The sequence below is a fragment of the Schistocerca serialis genome, chromosome 1 (genome assembly GCF_023864345.2).
Source record: "Schistocerca serialis cubense isolate TAMUIC-IGC-003099 chromosome 1, iqSchSeri2.2, whole genome shotgun sequence".
Taxonomy (NCBI): Eukaryota; Metazoa; Arthropoda; class Insecta; order Orthoptera; family Acrididae; genus Schistocerca; species Schistocerca serialis.
Genome location: NC_064638.1, coordinates 866,140,708 through 866,164,860, shown reverse-complemented (window position 1 = coordinate 866,164,860; position 24,153 = coordinate 866,140,708). Strand labels below are relative to the sequence as shown.

At 38.1% G+C, this 24,153-nt stretch overlaps 1 protein-coding gene across 1 annotated transcript in view; it reads left to right on the top strand.

Moving 5' to 3' along the window:
• The window catches only part of LOC126458405 (peroxidase-like), a 139,143-nt gene that overhangs the window by 102,171 nt on the left and 12,819 nt on the right, over positions 1–24,153 (top strand). Inside the window, exons 9-12 of the mRNA XM_050095423.1 lie at positions 1,515–1,665; positions 6,380–6,553; positions 16,048–16,246; positions 19,693–19,795. Of these exons, the coding sequence (XP_049951380.1) occupies positions 1,515–1,665; positions 6,380–6,553; positions 16,048–16,246; positions 19,693–19,795 (627 nt within the window). The remainder of the gene's footprint in view (positions 1–1,514; positions 1,666–6,379; positions 6,554–16,047; positions 16,247–19,692; positions 19,796–24,153) is intronic.

Below are 24,153 nucleotides of genomic sequence, written 5' to 3'. Positions count from 1 at the left end.
GGAGTGATTTCAAACAGGATAACACTTGCCCACATACTGCTTTTGTAAGGACTTCCCATTGTCAACCAGTTTTATGAAACAGAATGTGAGCCCTTAGTGTAAGTAATGGAAATGAATGTTTTCAAAAGGACTGAATATAACGTGATAGGAGTCATCATGGCATAAGAGGAGTTTTTTTTTATTTTTTCATCATAGAATTGAAAATGTATAGTCTTATCATACATTTTATATGATTTCTTTTTTATTTGCCTTAGGTGCATCAGGTATTCCTCTAAAAGATTCATACGTGGAACACCAATGTTACATGGCTTGAGATTTCTTAGAAATAACATACGGTTTATTGCGTGTGAAGGTTTTGTCAGATTTGTAAAGATGACTGTAGTCTGCATCTGCTGGTCTCGCAGGAAGTATAGGGTACTTCATAAAAGAACTGTGTAGCTGCTGTAGACATCTTAGAAGTTTCCCAAAACCAGGCTGAGACCAGAGAACACATTCAAATGTCTTTTTAAAACTGAGTGTCAACAATATTAGTTTATAAATTGAGATTTATTCTTTACTTCCCACTCCACACAGTGGCTTGAGCACAGCCATTTTTGGTACAGTTAATAAGGTGAGTGACAGGCTTTGAGATTTCTTTTAGCACGTCTTAGTGCCAGCACTAGATATGCCAACCCATTCTGATGAATTTTATTCATTGCTATGTGCAGTACCTTTTATTTTTCCTGTCCATTTATTTCCACAATTTCAAAATCAGTGCATTGTATGTGGCAACTATTACCTTAACAAGTGTATTTATAAAATGAGTTTTAGGAAGCTCTTGACATGAATCATCTTCATGAGAGTTTGCGCCATGTTTGGATTCACTTAAAAATTTCTTAACTGTTAAAAATAAAGGTGCAAATTCTTTTACAAACCTTCATGAACTTTGCTTGAAGTCACATCCAAAACAAAGCTTTTATAGAAAGGAGTATATTCCAGTTTATTCATTTATGTGAAACATATACAATATGGTTTCTTTAAGTGGTATGAACAAAACTATTCCATTGAACAAGTTAACATCATTGTACAACATGTACCAATAGAACAAAAATAAAATTTCATTGCTATCCTTGCAATCTTATGTCAGCGTGAAACCTTCCCTTGTACCTATTATTGCAGGCTCTGCTTCCATTTGTGGAATTTTCCTGTCTGTTCACACACACAGGGTGAAACCTTCCCTTGTATCCATTATTGCAGGCTCTGCTTCCACTTGTGGAATTTTCCTGTCTGTTCAAACACACACACACACACACACACACACACACACACACACACACACACACACACACACCTAATATTCATCCTTAGGTGCCAGATGTACCTATTAGACCTCTCATTTATTGAAAAATTAATCACTTTGTTTTTTTCGTAAACAAAATGAAAACAGTACTGTAGATCTAATAACAGTATAAATATGTAGCATAAGAAGACCAGTAACACTATATTACACCTCATATGAAAGCAATGTTTTGCAGGTTAATGACAGCAGGTCGTGAAATCAATAAAGAGCTTGTGCTCAGTGACTTCTATAACAGACCAACAATAGTAACTAAGGAATTTGATGAAATTCTAATTGGAGCAGTCTCTCAAGAATGTCGCAAAGATGATGAAAATTTTGACAAAGAGGTGAGACATTAATATTTGTTGTTCTTTTACTTTCCAGTTACCTTTATAAACATAAAAACTGTCATTGCAGTTGTTATATGAATTTTGACAAGAATAATCCCACTAATGTTTAATAAAGCTTTTTTTAATTGAGAACTGCAATATTTGATTTGATTTTCACCTATGATCTGCAGTCAAATGTGACTTTACAGTTTCAGATATATTTTTTTAAAGAAATAACATTACTGCTCTTCAGATTAATAAGAATGTTTTTACTAAATTTTCAGTAAAAAAAACATCATCTTATGAAACACCCGGAAGTCACTTTAGCAGTCTGGAACCATATTTAATAATAATACAATTTTTTACACATTTGGCTAAGCTCACTTCTGTTTGGCATACTCATTCTGTATATAATACAACAGTGGTTGGTTTCCTACTTTCATGGTGCTTATGGCTTCTAAAACATCAGTTATATACATCATTATTTGCAATATGTGAGCCAAGGAACAATACACATACTGGTGAAACAAAGAGTTAGCAGTAGGTGCTCCAGATACAATAATAGTGAAATTGAGTGCTTTCAACTAGAAAAACAGACTGTAGGGTGTACAATAATAGTGTCATACAGAGAAAACCATTTTAAAACTACTTTAACCAAACAAAGAGTATCCTGTAGATGTATCCTGTGAACTTGCTATGTCTTTTACATACATCTACCATAAAATTCTGTTTTATGACAAGGATAGTTGCTACTCACCACAGAGTGGAGATGCTGAGTCTCAGATAGGCACAACAAAAGACTGTCAGAAAGTGAGATTTTGATGAACAAGACCTTTGTCAAAAATAGATAACATACACACACACACACACTCACACAAATGCAACTCATGCACATATGACCATGGTCTCTGGCATCTGCAGCCAGAAACTAAGGTAATGTGTGTGTGTTTTGTCTGTTTTTGACAAAGACCTTGTTGCCTAAAAGCTCACTTTCTGACAGTCTTCTTGCTGTGCCTGTCTGCGACTTAGCATCTCTGCTATAAGGTGAGTAACAATTATCCTTTTCATAATGCTGTTACATTCCATTCTGTAATTTTCATTGTTTGATAAAGTTCTATTTGGGAAACTAAAATGTTATGGCATTAATGGTGGCTCTCTTGCATGATTGCTTGGTATGAGTTTATCATAACTTTTCACACTGTAATTTCTACAGTCCTGCTTTTCAAACCCAAAACAGTTCTTTTTTTCCTACAAGTGATGTGTAATGCTTGTGCCAATAACTAACATTCTTGTAACAGTTCCTAAAATTCTGAATAATGTCTTAACTATAAAGGCTGTAGCATTGTGGTCCACAAGAATTAGTAAGACTGTGTTTATCATAATTCCGTGATGACTCAGCTGACCTGTCCCACTGAAAGTTACTATATATGTGCTCATAACTTTCAGTTATTTCTAAGTTCAGTAAATAAATAAATAAACCATAATGTCAATGAACCTGAAGACAGCCAACTGAAATATGGTGACATATTTGCTATATCATGACAGACGTAGAACACAGCTCCAAAACTAAGTGTATGATAACATAAATTATGAGGCACAATAGCTGGTCAGTACTTATTTTCAAAAGACAAAATGTGTAATACTGCTGACAGACACATTTCAAAGTGAACCACTACCTAGCTTTCAGAACAAATATTTCCTTCCTCTGGGATGAGAAGGACATGAGATCACTCAGACCTCAGGATGAGAGAAATACACCTATAGTGAGAATGAGGGAAGACTAAGATTTTTTGGAAGGGATTGGTGGAAGGATGAGTTGCAGCCACATATGGAGTTTTTTTAACATAAGTCCTTTAAAGTAATATGAGGATGAAGCAGGACTGGAGGAAAAGTATGTGGGGCTAATGCTTGGCTACGGTGAGAGCATGTTTTCAGAAAAACTGCAGGTACTGAAATAGAGGCTCAGGCAAAATAATATGATTATTGTAAAAGTATGAAATGACTTGGACATTAGTGCAAGGGGATTGGTATTTGTCTGTGGACTAATGGAATGCTGAAAGAGTGTTCAGAAAGTAACAGAAAAGAGATAGTCACAATTACACTTGAAAGATTGTTAAATACACATATTCCATTAATTTTATGATAATGAACTGAAACCCTCAGCTGCCGACAGGTGTTCTTGATATACCTCAATGTGGGCAGCTGAAAATGTGTGCCCCAACCAGGACTTGAACCCGGGATCTCCTGCTTACATGGCAGATGCTCTATCCATCTGAGCCACTGGGACACACATTTTCAGCTGTCCACATCGAGGTATATCAACAACACCTGTCGGCAGCTGAGGGTTTCAGATAATTATCATTTATTCTAGAGAAGCTGCACGGTCAGCAATGGTTTTTGTTCTTTTGATAACAGTTACTGTCTTCATATACATAGTTAAAAGGCTACCTAGCCATTGACCTTCGTCTTTGCGAATGCGCACAAGTTGCCCAAACTCTTACGGGAATCGTCACCTTAGTGTGCGTGAGTAATGAGTGGATGGGCAAATATCTATTAGGGACATTATGTATGTAGATTGTGGACAGTTGGGAATGTGGGTCTCACGGGAAGCATGTACTCGGTGGCTCAGATGGATAGAGCGTAATTTTAGTCACTCATACAAGATGTATTACTCCTTCATTCTGAGACGCTCTTCAATCATTTAATTATGGTATGCTGATATCTTTTTCCTTCCTCAGCCAATAACACTGTAATAAAATTAATGCCCATCTAATCTGAGCTGTAAATTAATGCAGGCAGGACCACTATCCTTTCCACCCTTCCCACATTGCTATTCTGCCGTTCTTTGAGCCTATATGTGTTCATCCCTGTTCCCAACTACTTACCTCATGGTTCATATCCGTGTAATAGGCCTAGATGCAATATGTGTCCCATACAGCCTCCCACCACCGCCTACTCCAGTCCGGTTACAAACATCAGCTATCCCATCAAGTACAGGGCTACCTGTGAAACCAGTCATGTGATCTATTAGCTAAGCTGCAACCAAAGTGGTACATTCTATGTGGGCATGACAATAACCTGCCCACTGTCCTTCCCACCCCTCCCATGCTAGTATCCTGATGTCCACTTAGACCCAGATGCAAGACCTGTCCCGTACATCCTACCACCACCACACCACCAACTGCTCCAGTCTGGTTACAAACATCACCTATCCCATCAAAGGCAGGGCTATCTGTGAAATCAGTCATGTAATTTACAGGCTACACTGCAACCACTTTGCTGTATTATATGTAGTCATGCCAACCAACAAGCTGTCTGTTCGCATGAATAGCCACCAACAAACTGTGATCAAGAAACAAGTTGACCACCCTGCTGCTGAGCATGCTGCCCAGCATGACGTCCTTCCTTTCAGTGACTGCTTCACAGCCTTTGCCAAATGGATCCTTCCCACCAAAACTAGCTTTTCTGAGTTGCACAGGTGGGACCTCTTCTTGTAATATATCCTACATTCCCATAACCCTCCTGGCCTCATCCTTCATTAGTTATTTTTGTCACCCATCCAGCCTCTTCCCTGTTCCCAGTCCACCACTGCACCCAGTCCTTTTTACTTCACTGCTCTTCTGCTACACCTCCCCCCCCCCCCACCCCCCCACCGCCACACCCCCACCACACCTCTCCTCGGCCCCCGTTTAACCTCCTGACTGCAACTAGCTGCCCTACCCTCTCTCCACCTTGTCCTTATGTGCTCCCTAGCAATACTTCACCAACCCCCACCCCTACCCTGCTACCCTCCCCCTCCACCTCCCCCTCCCCCTCCCCAGCCTCCTCCTTAACCCCTCCCCCCCCCCCCAAGTTGCCACTCCCACCATGCACTGCTGCTGTTGCTCGCAGTGTGGTCTGACCTGCCAGAGGCTGCAGTCATGTGTGTGTGTGTGTGTGTGTGTGTGTGTGTGTGTGTGTGTGTGTGGTATATTTTTGACAAAGGCCTCATTCGCCGAAAGCTTATATTATGACAGTCTTTATTGTTGTGCCTATCTGCGACTCAGCATCTGCGCTTGTGGTGAGTAGCAGCTTGTTTGATATTATTATTATTATTCTTTCATCATAGTTTATACATATTTGAATAAAATTCATGAATTTATATAAGATTAAAAGATTGAGAAACTACATATTGTACATGTTTGATATGTTCAGTTTTTGATAGAAAATGAAAAGAGGGTTAGGTCAAATAAACAAACAAACAGTCCTAAAAACATTTTTCAAGAAAGAAATTAAAATTTTGAAAAGCAAAGAAATTCTAATCAGTTTTTTGACAGAATTTTGGAAGTGGCTAAGAATTAATGAAGTGGGAAGCATTTGCTCTGGTGCTTATTGGATTTTGATGTATTATTGTAAATAAAATAATATTTGCTCACCGATTGCTTTAAGTCATTTCGGCATCATTTATGTAGCCACCAAAATGTGTACTGTAATACTTCTGTATTAAATATGTGCTCATAACTTACCATGAATATTCTTCTAGTATGAATTTTTCAATATTGTTTCAAGTTTTCTCTTTTCTACTATATATTTTAATATACATTTTACTTCATTTTAATCATTGACTTTGTATTTTATGTTGGTTATTAATGAGAACTCATATATGATGTAAACATGTTAAATTCCATCACAGTTTTTACCATTCCCTGTCGACTTCCAAAATAATGAAATGTGTGCTAATTGCTCATTACAGATAGCTCATGAACTGTTCAGGGCAAATAGAACTACATTTGGATTAAGTCTTCCTGCTATCGATATACAGAGAGCCAGAGATCATGGTGTGCCTTCCTACAATGAGCTTCGTAAATTGTGCGGACTTCCAAAAGCACATGATTTTGATGACCTCTCTGACACTATGTCTCATACAGTAAGTGAAACATAAATTACATTTTTTTTTTTTATTTCATGTACATTTTACTACATCCTGCTTAGAAACATTCAACTACTACTATTAGTTAATAAAATTAAATATAAGTTAACTGCAGACCTAAAAACAAGTGCCAGTAATAAATATGAACTTAACAAACTCATTGTGGTACAATCAAAAAAACATTAGTGTATGGCAATATATCTGTATGTAACTTCAAAAGTAGATAGAAATTAATGGTTTTCACAGTTTAGGTTCAACATGGAAACAGAAACTATGACATGAGAAATAATACTTGTTAGGTTTTACATTGTTAACTTATTATTAAATCATAACATACCAATACATCTATATTTCTAGCTTCATAAGAGTTAATGACATAGTTCTATGAGACCAAAAGCTATTGCTTAGTTGAAGAGTTACTGGGATTACTCAACACTGTATTGACACTAAGAAAATAAAAACAGATCCCAAAATTATGAGTAATCTTAAACAAAAGCAAGTCAGTGTATAAAATTGACTTTTGTGAACTGTGTACAGAGATTTACTTTCATTTAACATCACTCAAAAAATTACATTATAGCAGGCAATGCAAAAAGTACAGTTGCACAAGTATTTTAAAAGTTTGATACATACTGAATTATGACACCAAATTAGTGTTTGTTAAGGAACTATAAATTTTTATGTGGCATTTGCAAGAGTCTTTCAAATGGACTTCAGTGACAGAACAACATCTAATGGGAGAAATACATTTAACATTTTGCAACTATATTATGAAAAGGATAGATTGCTACTCACCGTAAAGATGACACATTGAGGGTATGATGAAAAGACTGTTACTTTTGACATGAGACTTCTTTTGAAAGGAGGAAGACACACATTCCACAAGCAAGCACATCTCACACACACATGACTGCTACCTCTAGCCACTCTGACCAAACTGCAACAGAAATGTGTTGAATGGGAGCAACAATATGGAGGGGTTGGGGAAGGAGCAGATATAGTAGGGCACAGGTGTGAGAAGAGGAACTGGCATTGCCTGGCAGAGCATGTAGGGACTAGAAAAGGCAGGACAGATCTGACAGATGCGATGTCAGGAGGTTGTGGTGAAGGCTGAGAAGAGGGGAAAAATGGTGAGCAGAAAAGAGAGGAGTAACCAAGGGGAAAGAATCGATTGGTGGGTGCATTGGAAGAGAGCAGCACACAGTGATTGTGAGGGAGGCGAACTGTGAGGAAGTGACAGTACAGAATGGGCAGCAACAGTTGGTTGGAGGATGTAGAGACAGTAGATTACAGTAGGTTGATGACGGGATGATTTTGGGAGTGGAGAATGTGCTGTAAGAATAACTCCCTCATGCACAGTTCAGAAAATCTAGTGGTGGAGGGAGGATCCAAATGGCTCAAGTTGTGAAGCAGCCATAGAAATCAAGTATGTTTTGTACAGCTGCATGTTTTGCCACAGTGTGGCCCACTTTGTTCTTGGCCAGAGTCTGGCAGTGTCCATTCATCCTGGACAGCTGTTTGCTAGTCATACTAAAATAAAAAGCTGAACAATAATTGCAGCAGAGTTGGTATATAACACAGCTGCTTTCACAGGTGGCCCCAGACTCTGATGGTGTAGAATAAGCCAGTGACAGTACTGGAATAGGAAGTGCTGGGTAAGTGGATTAGGTAGGCCTTGCACCTGGGTCTTCCATAGGGATATGATCCCTGTGGCAAGGTATTGGGATTGTAAATGGCACAGTTATGGACTGGGATGTTGTGGACGTTGGAATGTGACAGAACACTCTTTAGGAGGAGTGGGAAGGATCTTGAGCAGGGTGTTCCTAACTTTAGGGCATGATGATAGATAATCAAAGACCTGATGAAGGATGTGGTTCATTTGTTCCAGTCCAGGGTGATGCTGGTTCTTGGGTGGTGGTCGGAAGGATTGGTGGGGTGTGGGGATAAGGCACAGGAAATCTGTATGCAGAGTGGACCTGGGGGATAGCATCTGTCTGAGAAAACTTTTGTGAGTCCTTCAATATATTGCACTAGGGAGCTCCCATGACTGCAAATATATTGTCCCCTGGTGTCCATGTTGTATGAGAGGGATTTTTTGGTGTGGAAGGGATGACACGTGTGAAAATGTCCATGAGGAAAAATGGCCACCACCAAACTGTGGCCAAGAGCAAAGCAGACCACCACCCTGTGGCACAACACACAACTGTACATAACACACATTGTTTCATTGGCTGCTTTATGACCCAGGCTAACTAGATCTTCCACTTTGCTACCATCTTTTCTGAACTGCACAGGTGGGAGTTATCCTTACAACACATTCTCTGCTCCCAAAATCATACTGACCTCAATCTTCAGTAATCTATTGCCCCCATGCCCTCCACCCAACCGTTTCTGCACCCTCTTTTCTGTCACGTCATCATGATTCATCTCTCCTCAGGGTGCAACCAGTTTTCTGAGTACCATAACAACTCACCTGCACATGGAATTTCAAAGCAGATGGGTGATGTAGGCAACTATGCTAACATTAGTTCATAGACACAAAAGACTTGGAGTTGATTGACAGAATCTAAATAGACTGCAGCTGACTGGGAGTGGATAGTCTTTTTGACTGCATCATGTATTCTGCTTAGTTTTATAGATGAACTTTAGTATGTTTGAGTGTAGAACAAACACTGTGCCATCACTGCTAGAGCACCAAAAAAATATGGTGATAATACTATGGCCTTTCTAACATTTTTGTCCTATTTTTTAGGAGAGTTAATACATGTCAGTAGTGCTCCTGACTGAATTGGGTTTGAATCCATCCTCAGATGTTTATATCACCTATTCATGTTCACCTGTTCATCATGACTGTCTTTCATGTAGACAATGTGATTTTTCCATAGGACATTGGACAATGTCACATGATCAGAGGTGCCAACAAAAGCTGGAAGAAATCTAAGCTAAACTGAGCATGGTTAATAGTGTGACTACAAAGGTTTCTGTGGTGTATCAGGTATCAGTGTAACAGAATCTTCAAGTGTTCCACCCTGCATAAGATTCCAGTGTGAGTGCAACATTTCAGAAAGGCTACTCTCTCTTTTCCTCTTCTAGTGAAGTGCAGGTGTGTCACAGTCTGTTTTCTTACATATGTATCACCGATGGGCATTTAAATCTCACAATGACTTCTCCGTGACAGATTAACAGCTGCCTTGGCAATTCTTGACATAGCAGGCAACTTACATATACCACCCACTGCTACCTCTACCATACTATGACTTCTGTGGCTTCTGTAGATGGGAGAACAGGAGTTTTCATCATGTATGGCAGTGGTGAGCAGAGAACATGAATTGTCTGCTACAGGTATCATGTCACTCATGTGATAAATAATTAAAACATTACTTTTTAATGTAGTCATTAGGTTATTAAAATATTATTTATTGCAGTTGCTATTTTGACACATGGCCATTGTCAAGCATTGTGGAATATTGTAATCCACTCAATAACATAGAGCTATCGCATGCTGGAACATAGTTCTCAGCAGTGTAAAAGCAAATGTATGTGGTCAAGTAAAATTATCCATTGTTCCATACACCATGCGATCACACATTATAAAGCTGGCAAAATAACAGTAGATATGGTAAACACTTAAATCAAAATCTCATGTAGCAGGTATGTTAGATTGTGATCCACATACCACACTTGCTACATTAGATTTTGAAGTAAGTGTTTAGCGTACCTACTGTTATTTCACCAGCTGTCTAACATGTGCTTGCATGATGTGTGGAAGAGTGGATTAATTTACACCACCACATGCATTTGCTTTTACACCAATGAGGACTATGTCTCAGTGTGTCACAGTTTTGTGTAACTGAATGGGTTACAATATCCTACAATGCTTGACAATGACCATGTGAGGAAATTACAATAACAATAAATGATATTCTAACAGCTTAAAGCGAAACAACTTCATTTAAAAAAATTGTGGAGGATTTTGACCCAGTTCTAAACCTGCATTCACCCATTCATTCATTAGTGAACCTACCAACTTTGACAGCTCTATCAGTGCTCAACCACCTGGTGTTGCTGGTATGCAGTCTGATTCTCACAGTTATGTATTCTGTAGACATCAGCCCTGGAACTGATTATTTAGAGTTGATAAAGCCACAATCATTTGTACCTTGTTCATTCATCTGCAGTCCACCTGTATGTGTTGTCCATGTCTGCTCATTAATATTTATATTTGTTAAACTAGTGCCTTGAACAAGAATATATATACTCTCCTGAATAAATATTAGACGTAAAATAGATTTTATTTTTGAAATTACACTTTTTATGGCAGGCGAAGGTCCTTGTTTCTACAGATTTGATACTCTTCACAGTTTATTACTAAAGTTCCTATGTCTTTCAAAAAATATAATATTTTTCATTGCTCACAAAAGTCTCTTGCTCTCAGACATAAAACACACACTCGTACATATCATCATTTTCTTTCTCTTTTTATTATTTATATGCCCTCTTAGCACTGATCTTTCTCTTCGTGCATCTCTGGCTAGTGTGCTGCCCTCTGTTGATCCATGTTGTACCTATTTTGTACACTCTGTTTTGTTGTTGCATTCACAGTGTGTGCCTTCTTCATCTAGTCAGCCAGGCTCTGTGATGAAATATCATAAACAGAAAAATAACAAACTTTATAATGTCAAACAATGGTAAATCCAGGATGAAATGTAGCAATACCAGAGAAGGAAAGTTGCTACTCACCATATAGCGGAGATGCTGAGTCACGATAGGCACAACAAAAAGATTCACACAATTATAGCTTTTGGCCATTAAGGCCTTTGTCAGCAGTGGACACACACACACACACACACACACACACACACACACACACACACACACACACGCACACACACACACACACACGCATGCACACTCATGCAAACGCAACTTGCATACACTTCTGCAGTCTCAGTGTGGCTTCAGCTCTCTGAGACTGCAGACGTGTGTGCAAGATGCGTTTGCGTGAGTGTGTGTGTGCGTGTGTGTATGTGTGTCTACTGCTGACAAAGGCCTTAATGGCTGGAAACTTTACTATGTAATATTTGTCTTCATACATACATTCATCACTCACTCCCAAGGATGATAAATCTTGAATAATGATTACTGACCTCAGGGCAAAGTATTACCACTCACACACTTGGAAGCAATACCAATGAGGTATATTCAACTATTTAGGGAGGTATATCAATAGTATGGCCTCCAGTTCACAGTTCAGTGGGTACTGCTAGTCATCACTGCAATAGCCGAAATCCAGTATGACAGTGGAGCTGCAGTTCCTGAAATCTAAGATGACAGTGGCAGGAAATTAAAAATATTGAAAGCAGTGGCTGCAAATTCAGAAATATCCAAAATAGTTATGTTGGGAAATTTGGCAATATCCAGTATGGTGGTGGTGGGAAATTCAAAAATATTGGGATCTTTTTATTTAAATATAAATCCGAGATTTTGGAACTAGCTCACTTATGCTTTCAACCCTTCTGACATTTCTATCCATGATGATGCCTGGTCGGAAAGTATCTAAATGGTCTGAATTTGGCACCATGTTCAAAAGTATGTGAATAATGTGAATTATTTATCAAAAATCTGTGAAAATATTGACAATATTCCAATATTTCCATGTACAAAATGGCTGTATTATTTACGGAAAACACTACCATAAGCTTCATTTGAATTGGTACTACATTCAAAAGCATTCCATTATTTATCAAAAGTATGTATTGGTATCGACAATACTAGTATAACTAGGCACTCGTGGTCTAACTGTTGGTTAAACAGTGCTTGTCAATGAGCTTAACTCAGTCATTGTATCACAACTGATGTAAGGTGTATCAGAGTCCCCAAATTAAATATTTTTACATTCAAATTATCAGCATTATTTATCAAAACTATGTAAGGGCACACACTCACTCACTCACTCACACACACACACACACACACACACACACACACACACACACACACACACACACACAAAACATTCATGTCACCTTAAAATAACATGTTGATCAAGCTGTTCACAGTTCCTCCTTGGCCTAAATGAAACTATGATGCTGGTAGTTCAAAAATGATGGATTTATTATCAAAAATGTGTAAGGAAACACACAATGTGTAAGTCTATGCTGCTATATATCTAAATTGTTTTATAAAACTCATGTTTAGCTGAAATAATGTGTCGGCTGCTGGAAGAGTGCATTTATTGTATGACTTACACGATACACCTAAAATATGGCAGTGGACTCTCAAATTAAGTGTCACAATACTATTTCCATGTCTAAATTATCTTTATTATCATTATAAAAGAGTACAAATACAAGTGACTAAAGTAACATACTGAGCAGGCAGTTGAAACTTCATCCTAAACCTAAATGAGGCTATGCACAAAAACAAGCTGACCAAGCATCAGCTTAGGGGGTATCAAAATAATGCACCAAGAACATAATATTTACCAATAATGTTAGAGACTGAATAATATAGTTGTATTTTTATTACTTTTGAGGGTGGACACACCTGTGGTAGCATGTTTATCCACTGTCGCTACATTTTGCTACAGTTTAACACCACAAATCATACTAAAGATGATCTCTGTTGATCAGACCTATAATACATTGCATCACTTAATTGTATATTTTTGTAATAAACAAATGGAACTTAATAACACACGAAATACAAAATGTATACACAATACGGCAAAGAAAATGATGGATGAAGTTGCACATAGAGAGGCACTTCTGATATCTCAAAAATACTATCTTTCCACCAATATAAAATTATTTACCAAAATTTTTAAAGACTTGGAATACAAAACATGCAGTTTGTGTATCATAATAAGCAAATATAAATTTGCTTGTCAAGATACTTAATATTTTGAGTACAAAACACACATGACTTGTGTTTCTGCAGTACTGATGTAGCCTACAGGTTAAAGCGCACTTTTTGAGGTCTGATTGAAGCTGTTATAAACATCATTGGCATTTTGTGACCCCGTACTCAAGAGGTTCCTTGTGAGTGAGATAATGATGGTTGGTTGTTGCGGTAACTATCATTACCCTGATTATGGTGGCTATCATTACCCCATATGCATGGTGTAGTACATACACCACAACATGACAAATGGTATTAGTTACTGGATCTCAAATAGTGCTGTGACACAAGAAACTGGCAGTGTATGTGCCATAAGTTGCCAGCGGGTGTCAGCTATAGTATCTCAAACAGTATTATAATAACAGAAACTGACAGTGTATGTTTGTACCATTACTTGGGAGTGGGTGTCAGCCAAAGTCTCCCTTGTTTTATATTCAGTTAAAGATAAGCATCAAACAAAATCGTAACAAATTACCCTATACATCATCATGTTACAGCAAAATTGTAACAAATTGCCCTGTATATTGCTATATTACATCAAAACTGTAACACATTTCCCCATATACAGCAACTGTTACACGAAATTGTAACAAATTGTCTCAGTTATTGCACAATTGTAGTAAATTGCCCATACATCAATATCTGATAGCAAAATTGTAACAAATTTCTCCATAAATCAATATGATAAAGCAAACAAAGTAACAAATTACCCCATACATTGGTATCTTTCAGCAAAATTGTAACTAACTGCCCCTGTTACAGCAAAATTGTAAGAAATTGTCACATACATCTATATGTTAAAGCAAAATTGTAGCAAGTTACCCTATACATCACCAGTGGGAGTCAGCTACTGGTTCCTAAAACTGTATTCTACCATCAGAAGTTGACAATGTATGTAACAGTGGATGTCAGCTACTGGTTCTCAAATAGTATCCCAAGCATCAAACAAATGGCTCCTATACATCACCACTTTTCCATAAAATTGTAACAAATAGTAAAAAATATAACAAGTTCCCTATTCATCACCATTGTTACACAAAATTGTAACAGCTTAACCTTTGTATCTCTAAGTAAGCAAGTGACACTTGTTACAGCAGGTTGCGGCTTGTTCCAACAAACAAAAGCAACTAGTCAGCAAGCTGAAACTTGTTGATGCTAGCAAGCGAAACACTTACTCAGATTCATGACATGACAGTGCATGTCAGTACCTTATCCATGACATCACAAACTATGTCCCCTTTACTATGACATCATCATGACGTCATGCATGAACCACTGACCTTGACAGAATGATGTCACAATTCAAGATGGTAGAATACATGGTATCACTATGGCAGACAAAACAGCCAATCACAGCATAATATTTTGAAACAGGCACTCAATATGTAGCTACCATCTGGGATTGTGACATCACATGGTCAATGTCAACCCCTTTAAATCAAACTATTATGATCTACTAGCTGCCACTGAGATGAAATCCTATTAGTCATGCAGCAAGTCATCATGACTATGAGGGATGTGTTAAAACATTATACCAGACCAAGACTCAGACCCAGTCTCCTACCTCTTTCATATAGTACTCATAGAGTGTGGATCCTGTGCAGACTTTTGAATTCATCAGTAGCTTTACAGATCTCACAGAGACGAGAACACAGATCATCATGGCTATTGATCTTTAGTTTGATGACCTGAGTCTTACTTTAGAGATAATTTCTTATTTATTTTGTTAATAGTGTTGGATAGAAGTTTTTTTCTAACTTCATTGTTTACATATGTAATAATATTATGGGGGAACTTCAAAAAGTTAGATTCAAATTATTATCACAGGGCCAATAACTATTATTGGACGCTACACAACACTTCAAAATAATACAGATACATGACACTGTTTTTCAATATAGTCACTAAGTCTCTGCAAACAGTGGTCAGAGCTATTTACCAATCATTTGATTTCTCGACAAGAGAAATCCACTTTTTGGCCACAGAGCCATTTGAGAACTGTTGTGTGAACACATTCTTTATTGGAAAATCTCTTTCCCTCAGATGTTATTTCAGTTTGCAAAAAGGAGGAAATCATATGGTACAATATCTGGACTTCTCGATGATCATCACCCATAACTATGTGAACTTGGTCAAATCGTTGGCACTATTTCACTAGGTCTGAATGCAACTTTGCATTTGGTCCATATACACCAGAATTTAACCATGAATATGTGTACTTCACCTTTGGAGTATTATCTATACTGCAGCAGAACCGTGTCTTCAAGGAACCTGGAACACCTACTGTCCTCTGACAATGTGACACACTTGTTGCACAATGATCTTAATGTGAGATGACATGTGTAACTTGATTTCTAATATCCTTGTATATGATAAATGCTTTACTGTGCTCAAGTTACTTTTAAGGTTAAATTCTGCATAAATTTTGATATTGTATGTAACACTTCTTACTGGTTTCATATTGACAGAAAAAATTTCTCTAGAGGTTCTAATAAAGGTGTGTGTCAATTATTTTCATAATTTATGTCTTTACTGAAGATCCAGTTCAATTGTATAATTTTTACGACAGCTAAGTAACATTTTTTTTACAGTCAATTAAGAAATTGAGGAGTGCTTATAAACATGTAAATGATATAGATCCACTAGTTGGAGGAACAATGGAAGAAGGAATGCCTGGTGTGATTATGGGGCCCACATTTGTGTGCCTTGTAACCAAACAGTTCCTTTTAACACAGAGGTCAGACAGATTTTTCTACCTCAACAGAGATCAAGAACAGCCATTCAGTCCAGGTAAGTGTTGTTTTCTTAGTCGTGAACTGAACTTTATAAAATACAAGAAATACTGTTTCTAATCTTTTGTTATTTAGTATAGCTATCCAACCCTAATAATGGTGTAAGCAGTGCAACCATAATAATGGTGTAAGCAGGATAGCTTTATGCAATGTAATAATTGTGTGACATAGTTCTGATTAAGAAACAAATTTCAATACTGGACGACTGTATCTCTATCAAAACTTTGCACTCTATCAAAACTTTGCCCATCATATGACACTCACATTTATGTAGCTGTTTAAATTGTAAGTTTGGTAATTTTATTTTTAATCAAATTAAGTATATCAATGTCATGACTGCAGTATTAATAGAATCTGATATCTGAACTTTTTTTGTATCCAACAGTACTAAAGTTATGAAACACAGATGTAACAATGTGCAGAGTTAGTGGGAACTACATTCTATTGGACTAAATAAATACCAGTTCAATGGAATTCTGTAGGCTTGTTTTGAATAACTATGGATTCAATTTTAGTGGTTTTATATGCTTGTTTAGCAAACACATTGAAGAGCCCTCTTCACAGACCTCTACTGCCACATATCCGCACACCAGTTCATGTTTCCCATTGATAACAATAAGTGCTCAGTTTTGCAGGTACCTAGTTATGAATTAAAACATGGAAATCATCCTCAATGAAAGTAAAAAGTACTAATAATACTAAAAACAGAAAGAGAAATTACTTGCAGTATCCACAACAGAAATGGTATGATCAGCTCCACACTGGATATGTTTACGACAGTGACTACAGCAGAAAATTCAATAATAAATAAAATAATTTACCTAGTATGTTATTGTTCACACATGCTTATTATTTTTGAAAAATACTATTGCAAATGATTATCAACAATGCAGGAAAAGACAGATTGCTACTTATCATAAAGAAGACATGTCAAGTTGCAGACAGGCACAATTAAAAGACACTTACATATAGCTTTCGGCCACAGCCTTCATCACTGAAAGACACACACACACACACACACACACACACACACACATACACACACACACACACCATTTACATACACACAAGGAAGCACATCTCATGCACACATGACTGCCAACTCCAGCATCTCAGTCTCGCATGCAACATCATGTGGGAGGCAAGCAGCAGTCGGTAGGGGGTGGGGACGGGGAAGGTATAGTAGTGTACAGGTGGGGTGAGAGATAAACACTGTCTGGTGGAGTGTGCAGAGACTAGACTGCCAACAGGCACAGTGCCAGGAGGTTGTGGGGCAGGGAGGTGTGGATAAAAGGAGCAAAAAAGGGGAGGAGTGGGGAAATATAGGCAGATGCATTGGCAGATGGCTGCAAATAAATGGGATGGGAGATGAGAATGGGGAGGAGATGATAGGACAGAGGTCATGGAAACTGTTGGGTGGAGGGTGTGGGGACAGTACGTTGCCATAGGTTGAGGCTGGGATAATTATGGGAGCAGAGAATGTGTTGTAAGGATAACTTCCATCTGCACCATTCAGAAAAGCTGGTGGTGAAGGGAAGGATCCATAGGCCTTGTGTGGTGAAGCAGCCATTGAAATCAAGTGTGTTACATTCAGCTGTATGCTATGCCATGGGGTAGACTACTTAGGTCTTGTCCACAATTTGATGGTGACCGTTCATCCTGGTGGACAGCTGGTTGTTATTCATACCAATATAAAAAGCTGCCCAATGATTGCAGCAGAGCTGTAAATGACATGGCTGCATTCACAGGTGGCCTGGCCTCTGATGGGTTGATGCAGACTATTGACAGGTCTGGAATAGGAAGTGCAGGGTGGGTAGGCTGGGAAAGGGGTTGGGATTGGGATTGGCATAGGGATGGACTAGGATGTTGTGGTGGTTGGGTGGGCAATGGAACACCACTTTATAAGGGGTGGGAAGTATCTTGGGTAGGATGTCCCTCATTTCAGGACATGTTGATAGGTAAACAATGCCTTGTTGAAGGATGTGTTCAGTTGTTTCGAGTTCGGGGTGGTACTGGTTGATGAAAAGGACACTCCTTTGTGGACTGGTTATTGGTTTGGTAGGAGGATGGGGTTGTGAGAGGAAATGGCATGGGAGATCTGTTTGCAGACTAGGTCTGGGGGATAGTGCCTGTCTGTAAAGTCCTTTGTGAGATCCTCAGCATACTGAGAAGGGGAGCTTTTGTCACTGCAGATATGCCATCCCTGGATAGTCAGCCTATATTTGAGGAATTTTTTTATGTGAAAGGGGTGACAGTTGTCAAAATGCAGGTACTGTTGGTGGTTGGTGGGTTTAATGTGGACAGAGATGCAGATTGAGCCATTAGAGAGGAGGAGATCAACATCTAGGAACGTAGCACACTGGGTTGGGGAGGACCACATGAAGCGTATGGGAGAGAATGTGTTGAGGTTGTGAAGGAACGAAGATAGGATGTCTTGGCCCCGAGACCGGATCATGAAGATATCACCAATGAATCTGAACCAGACTAGGGGTTTGGTGTTTTGGAAGGCTAGGAAGGTCTCCTCTAGATGGTGTAGAAGGGGACCATGCAAGTGTCCATGGCTCTGGCACAGATTTGTTTATATTACTTCTCTTCAAATGGGAAGTAGTTGTGGCTTAGGATAAAGTTAGTTAGGTGTATGAGAAATGAGGTACTGGGTTAGGAGTCTGAAGGGATGTTGGGAAAGGTAGTGTAGACCATACACATGAGGAACACTACAAAAGATTAGTATTTAAATATTTTAACTTCTTCTTGAACTTCAACAACTACTTTTGGTGGTGATTTGTACCAAAACAAGAAGAGATCTGACATTTTTATTATTTTAAGGACATGTGATGAAGCTATCCCCTATGAGAATACTTTATATTATGGTCGAAATGAACAGTGTGTGCTAAAAAATGAGTATTCTTGCTAGATTAAAGCAGCATAAGACTTGATTCAAATACTGATATTTGTGTTTCATGAGTAATGATCTACCACTTCCCTCTTCCTTACACAAAACTTCAGTCTGCAAATACATCCATCCTGCTTACACACGCTTCGCAGAGACTCTTCTGCATTTTCTGTTGAACTAGCATCTCTGGGAGAAAATAAGTGAATGGGAAATATATTGACTACAGACAGAAACTGCAAAAGGATTTAACGAAAGCTCTGAATGTTACAGAGCCCAGTTAGTGCTGCAAAAGTTAATGCATCAAAAGTGTAACAAAGCTCTATATAATTATCTCATTCTAAACTACATAAGCCACATTGTTTTCCCTTTTGGTTTCATACCTTTGTTTTACGGTACTGAAACTCTGTCAGTCACTTTGTAGAAAATGAGCAGAAGGAACATACAATGAGACTATCACTTGCAGTATTGTTTTCTAATAACATGTTTAACGTGTGTTTTTTATTTTGTACACAGTATCTCATCATTAACACAATGTTTCAATAATTTTACAGCACAACTTGAGGAGATCAAAAAAGCTTCTGTTGCCAGCCTCCTATGCACCCACACAGGCATTAAAAAGATACAAAGGAATGCATTCACAACTATCTCTGTTCGGTATGTGAAGAAAAATTTTATTGCATGTCCAGCATTTCAGTAATTGTTTATGTTTCCATCTCACTTTATTTTATCTTCTGTTGTCTAATATGGCAATTGGAAAACAACTTCTTAAATACAGAGGCATATTTTATTAATGAAATTAAAAACAATTTTTTAGTATTAATTGTGGGTTAAGTTACTCCCTGTATCCAGTAATCTTAAGTATGCAGGAGTGACGTTTGATAGCAATCATTTAAGGTCTGGAAGCCATACAAAAAAGGGCGGCAAGAGTTGTCCAGTGCAGTTTTGAGCAATACAGAAGTGTCCAACCCATTGTAAAGGAGCTGAAATGGAAAACATTGGAAAGCAAAAGAAAAATTCACATATTAGGTAGCTTGTTTAGAGGTGACACAGATTGTAGTGCATGGACTGGTATTAAAAATAAGTTGAATGTGGAGGAATGGAAGAGAATACAGAGGTTAAGTCTCTTCCATAAAACCTGTGGAGTACACTGCAAGAAGTCTGTGGGCAGATTTTCTTTTCCAGGTAAATGGGAAAAGGAGTGGAATAGTTCACCTAGATAGGTCTTCAGTTTCAGGCCTCAGACACTGCAGTTCTTCAAGAAAAGACTTAAATTGGGTCCATACCTCAAGTAAAATAACTTGGCCCCTACACAGAACTGCATTCTTGTTCTCACCACTGGATGAGTCCATCCCTTTATTCCAAAAGGTGCAGCCACTTAAGTTATCTGACACCTGCTGAGCTGTGTGCTTTGTTCATTATGAGTAGTGACCTCTCTGTAGGTATGAGCCATGGCACTCTGTGTGCACTCTACTGAGGTAATAAATGATACTCAGTTATCATATTTGTACGTTTAACCTGTCTCACAAAAATGTATGTTGTCACAGAAGCATGGAAGCTCCATTGCAATTTAATGTATGAGGCAGTGCTGAAAAGTGATGCCTCCTAATTTTTATATGAAAACTCTTAAATCTTTTTAAATAAAACAAATATTACTAACATTCTATACCTTAATTCTTCATTTCCACATATTTGCAGCACTGTGCTGCTAGAGGGCTCTGAATTGAAGTGTGACATGGCAGTGTGTAATCTAACTGTCAAATTCAAAACGTTTGTCCATACATGGAGAACCCTCTCCTTCAGCTTGATAATGCCAGAACATGCATGAGCACTGTGACATCTGCAACAATCTGACGCCTTGGGTTCACTGTCATCAGTTGTCCTCCTTACAGTCCCTCCTTGGCCCCACTGATTTCATCTGTTTGTAAAACTTACAGTGCTGGTGTAGTTTGTAGTTGTCGTCACCTGCGAACTGGGTAAAATAAGTGTTGTCCTGTAATTTCTTACTGATGTACGGCTCACTGTTATTGGAATTCCAAAACATTTTTATGTTTATTGGAATTTTACATTAAGTACTCAAATTTTGGGGTCAATAATTTAAAATTTGAAGGCACCAATGAAATTTCAAGTCAGTGATATTTATTGCCAGAATAAAAATTGAAAAAGTATTACAGTACTGTTATATACAATGAAATATGTTATTATCCTCTAAAAATATTTACAAAACACTTGAAAGAAGGAAAAATAACAATAAGCATGAGTTCAGTACACAATTTAGCATTCATAGTGGACAACGGTGTAATAAACTTCGAAGCAGGGGGAAATACACAACCCAACATTACATTCGATGCACTCATATGAGATGTCCTTGTCTCCAGTCTTTCCTGTTGAAAATTTCTACTTTTCGCTACACACCACACACCTCCTTTGTCCTTTTTTCTTCCCTTCTGAAATGTTGGCATGATTAGGGAAGTTTTCATATGACATATAATCCGAATCGTCATCAGACAGCCCTATTTCACCATCTGAAAACTTGTCAAGGACTTCATAAACCATTTGCTCCAAACGTTTATCCTGTTCACTGCACATATCAAAAAGAAAATCAACATGAAAACACTCAAAATGACTGAAACTGAGAGGATGCCAATGCCAGGCAATGTCTATGAAGTAAGCTACAATAACAAAGTCTTTCATAAACACAAAGTATTCCACTGAGTTCGCTGCTGCCATCTAGCATCTGTGGTTGAAACTATGAAGCCTGCAGACCACTCAGACTTCGCGGGAGTTGTAAATATAAGTGTGACGCCACAGAGAAACATTGTAACTGCCAAGACGTAATATTATGTCAGCCGCACAATTCTGTTTCCTTCTGAAGACATAATATTACGTTGGCCTCATGCTAAGTGTTAAAGAACATTTTTGAGGACTTCACTTTGATGGTGATGGAATGGTACAAGCAGAGGTGAGGTTGTGGCTCTGTCAACAAAGTCAAACAGTATACATTAGCAGTATTAACAAACTGGTGTCTCATTGGGAGAAATGTGTTTGTCACTTGGGTGACTTTGTTGAGAAATATATAAGCTGACATGAAAAATATATGTAGAATGTTAATAACATACATTTTATTTTAAAATCTTTGAGAGTTTTCACATAAAAAAATTAAAGGCACTACTTTTCAGCATGCTCTCATATTGTTGTTGTTGTGGTCTTCAGTCCTGAGACTGGTTTGATGCAGCTCTCCATGCTACTCTATCCTGTGCAGGCTTCTTCATCTCCCAGTACCTACTGAAACCTACATCCTTCTGAATATGCTTAGTGTATCCATCTCTTGGTCTCCCTCTATGATTTTTACCCTTCACGCTGCCCTCCAATGCAAAATTTGTAATCCCTTGATGCCTCAGAACATGTCCTACCAACCGGTCCCTTCTTCTTGTCGAGTTGTGCCACAAACTCCTCCCCAATTCTGTTTAATACCTCCACATTAGTGATATGATCTACCCATCTAATCTTCAACATTCTTATGTAGCACCACGTTTCGAAAGCTTCTATTCTCTTCTTGTCTAAACTATTTATTGTCCATGTTTCACTTCCATACATGGCTACACTCCATACAAATACTTTCAGAAAGTTCTTCCTGACACTTAAATCTATACTCAATGTCAACAAATTTCTCTTCTTCAGAAACGCTTTCCTTGCCATTGCCAGTCTACATTTTATATCCTCTCTACTTTGACCATCATCAGTTATTTTGCTCCCCAAATAGCAAAACTCCTTTACTACTTTAAGTGTCTCGTTTCCTAATCGAATTTCCTCAACATCACCAAACTTAATTAGACTACATTCCATTATCCTAGTTTTGCTTTTGTTGATGTTCATCTTATATCCTCCTTTCAAGACAATGTCCATTCCATTCATCTGCTCTTCCAAGTCGTTTGCTGTCTCTGATAGAATTACAATGTCATTGGCGAACCCCAAAGTTCTTATTTCTTCTCCATGGATTTTAATACCTACTCCGAATTTTTCTTTTGTTTCCTTTACTGCTTGCTCAATATCAGATTGAATAACATTGGGGAGAGTCTACAACTCTGTCTCACTCCTTTCCCAACCACTAATTCCCTTTCATGCCCCTTGACTCTTATAACTGCCATCTGGTTTCTGTATAAACTGTAAATAGCCTTTTGCTCCCTGTGTTTTACCCCTGCCACCTTCAGAATTTGAAAGAGAGTATTCCAGTCAATATTGTCAAAAGCTTTCCCTAAGTCTATAAATGTTAGAAACATAAGTTTGCCTTTCCTTAATCTATTTTCCAAGATTAGTCATAGGGTCAGTATTGCTTGATGTGTTCCGACATTTCTACGGAATCCAAACTGATCTTCCCCTAGGTCAGCTTCTACCAGTTTTTTCCATTCATCTGTAAAGAATTCACATTATTATTTTGCAGCTGTGACTTATTAAACTGATAGTTCGGTAATTTTCACATCTGTCAACACCTGCTTTCTTTGGGATTGGAATTATTATATTCTTCTCAAAGTCTGAGGGTATTTCGCCTGTCTCATACATCTTGCTCACCCGACGGTAGAGTTTTGTCAGGACTGGCTCTCCCAAGGCTGTCAGTGGTTCTAATGGAATGTTGTCTACTCCTGGGGCCTTGTTTCGACTCAGGTCTTTCAGTGCTGTGTCAAACTCTTGATGCAGTATCATATCTCCCATTTCATTTTCATCTACATCCTCTTTCATTTCCATAATATTGTCCTCAACTACATTGTCCTTGTATAGATCCTTTATATACTCCTTTCACCTTTCTGCTTTCCCTTCTTTGCTTAGAACTGGGTTTTCATCTGAGCTCTTGATATTCATACAAGTGGTTCTCTTTTCTCCAAAGGTCTCTTTAATTTTCCTGTAGGCAGTATCTATCTTACCCCTCATGAGATAAGCCTCTACATCCTTACATTTGTCCTCAAGCAATCCCTGCTTAGTCATTTTGCACTTCCTGTCAATCTCATTTTTGATACATT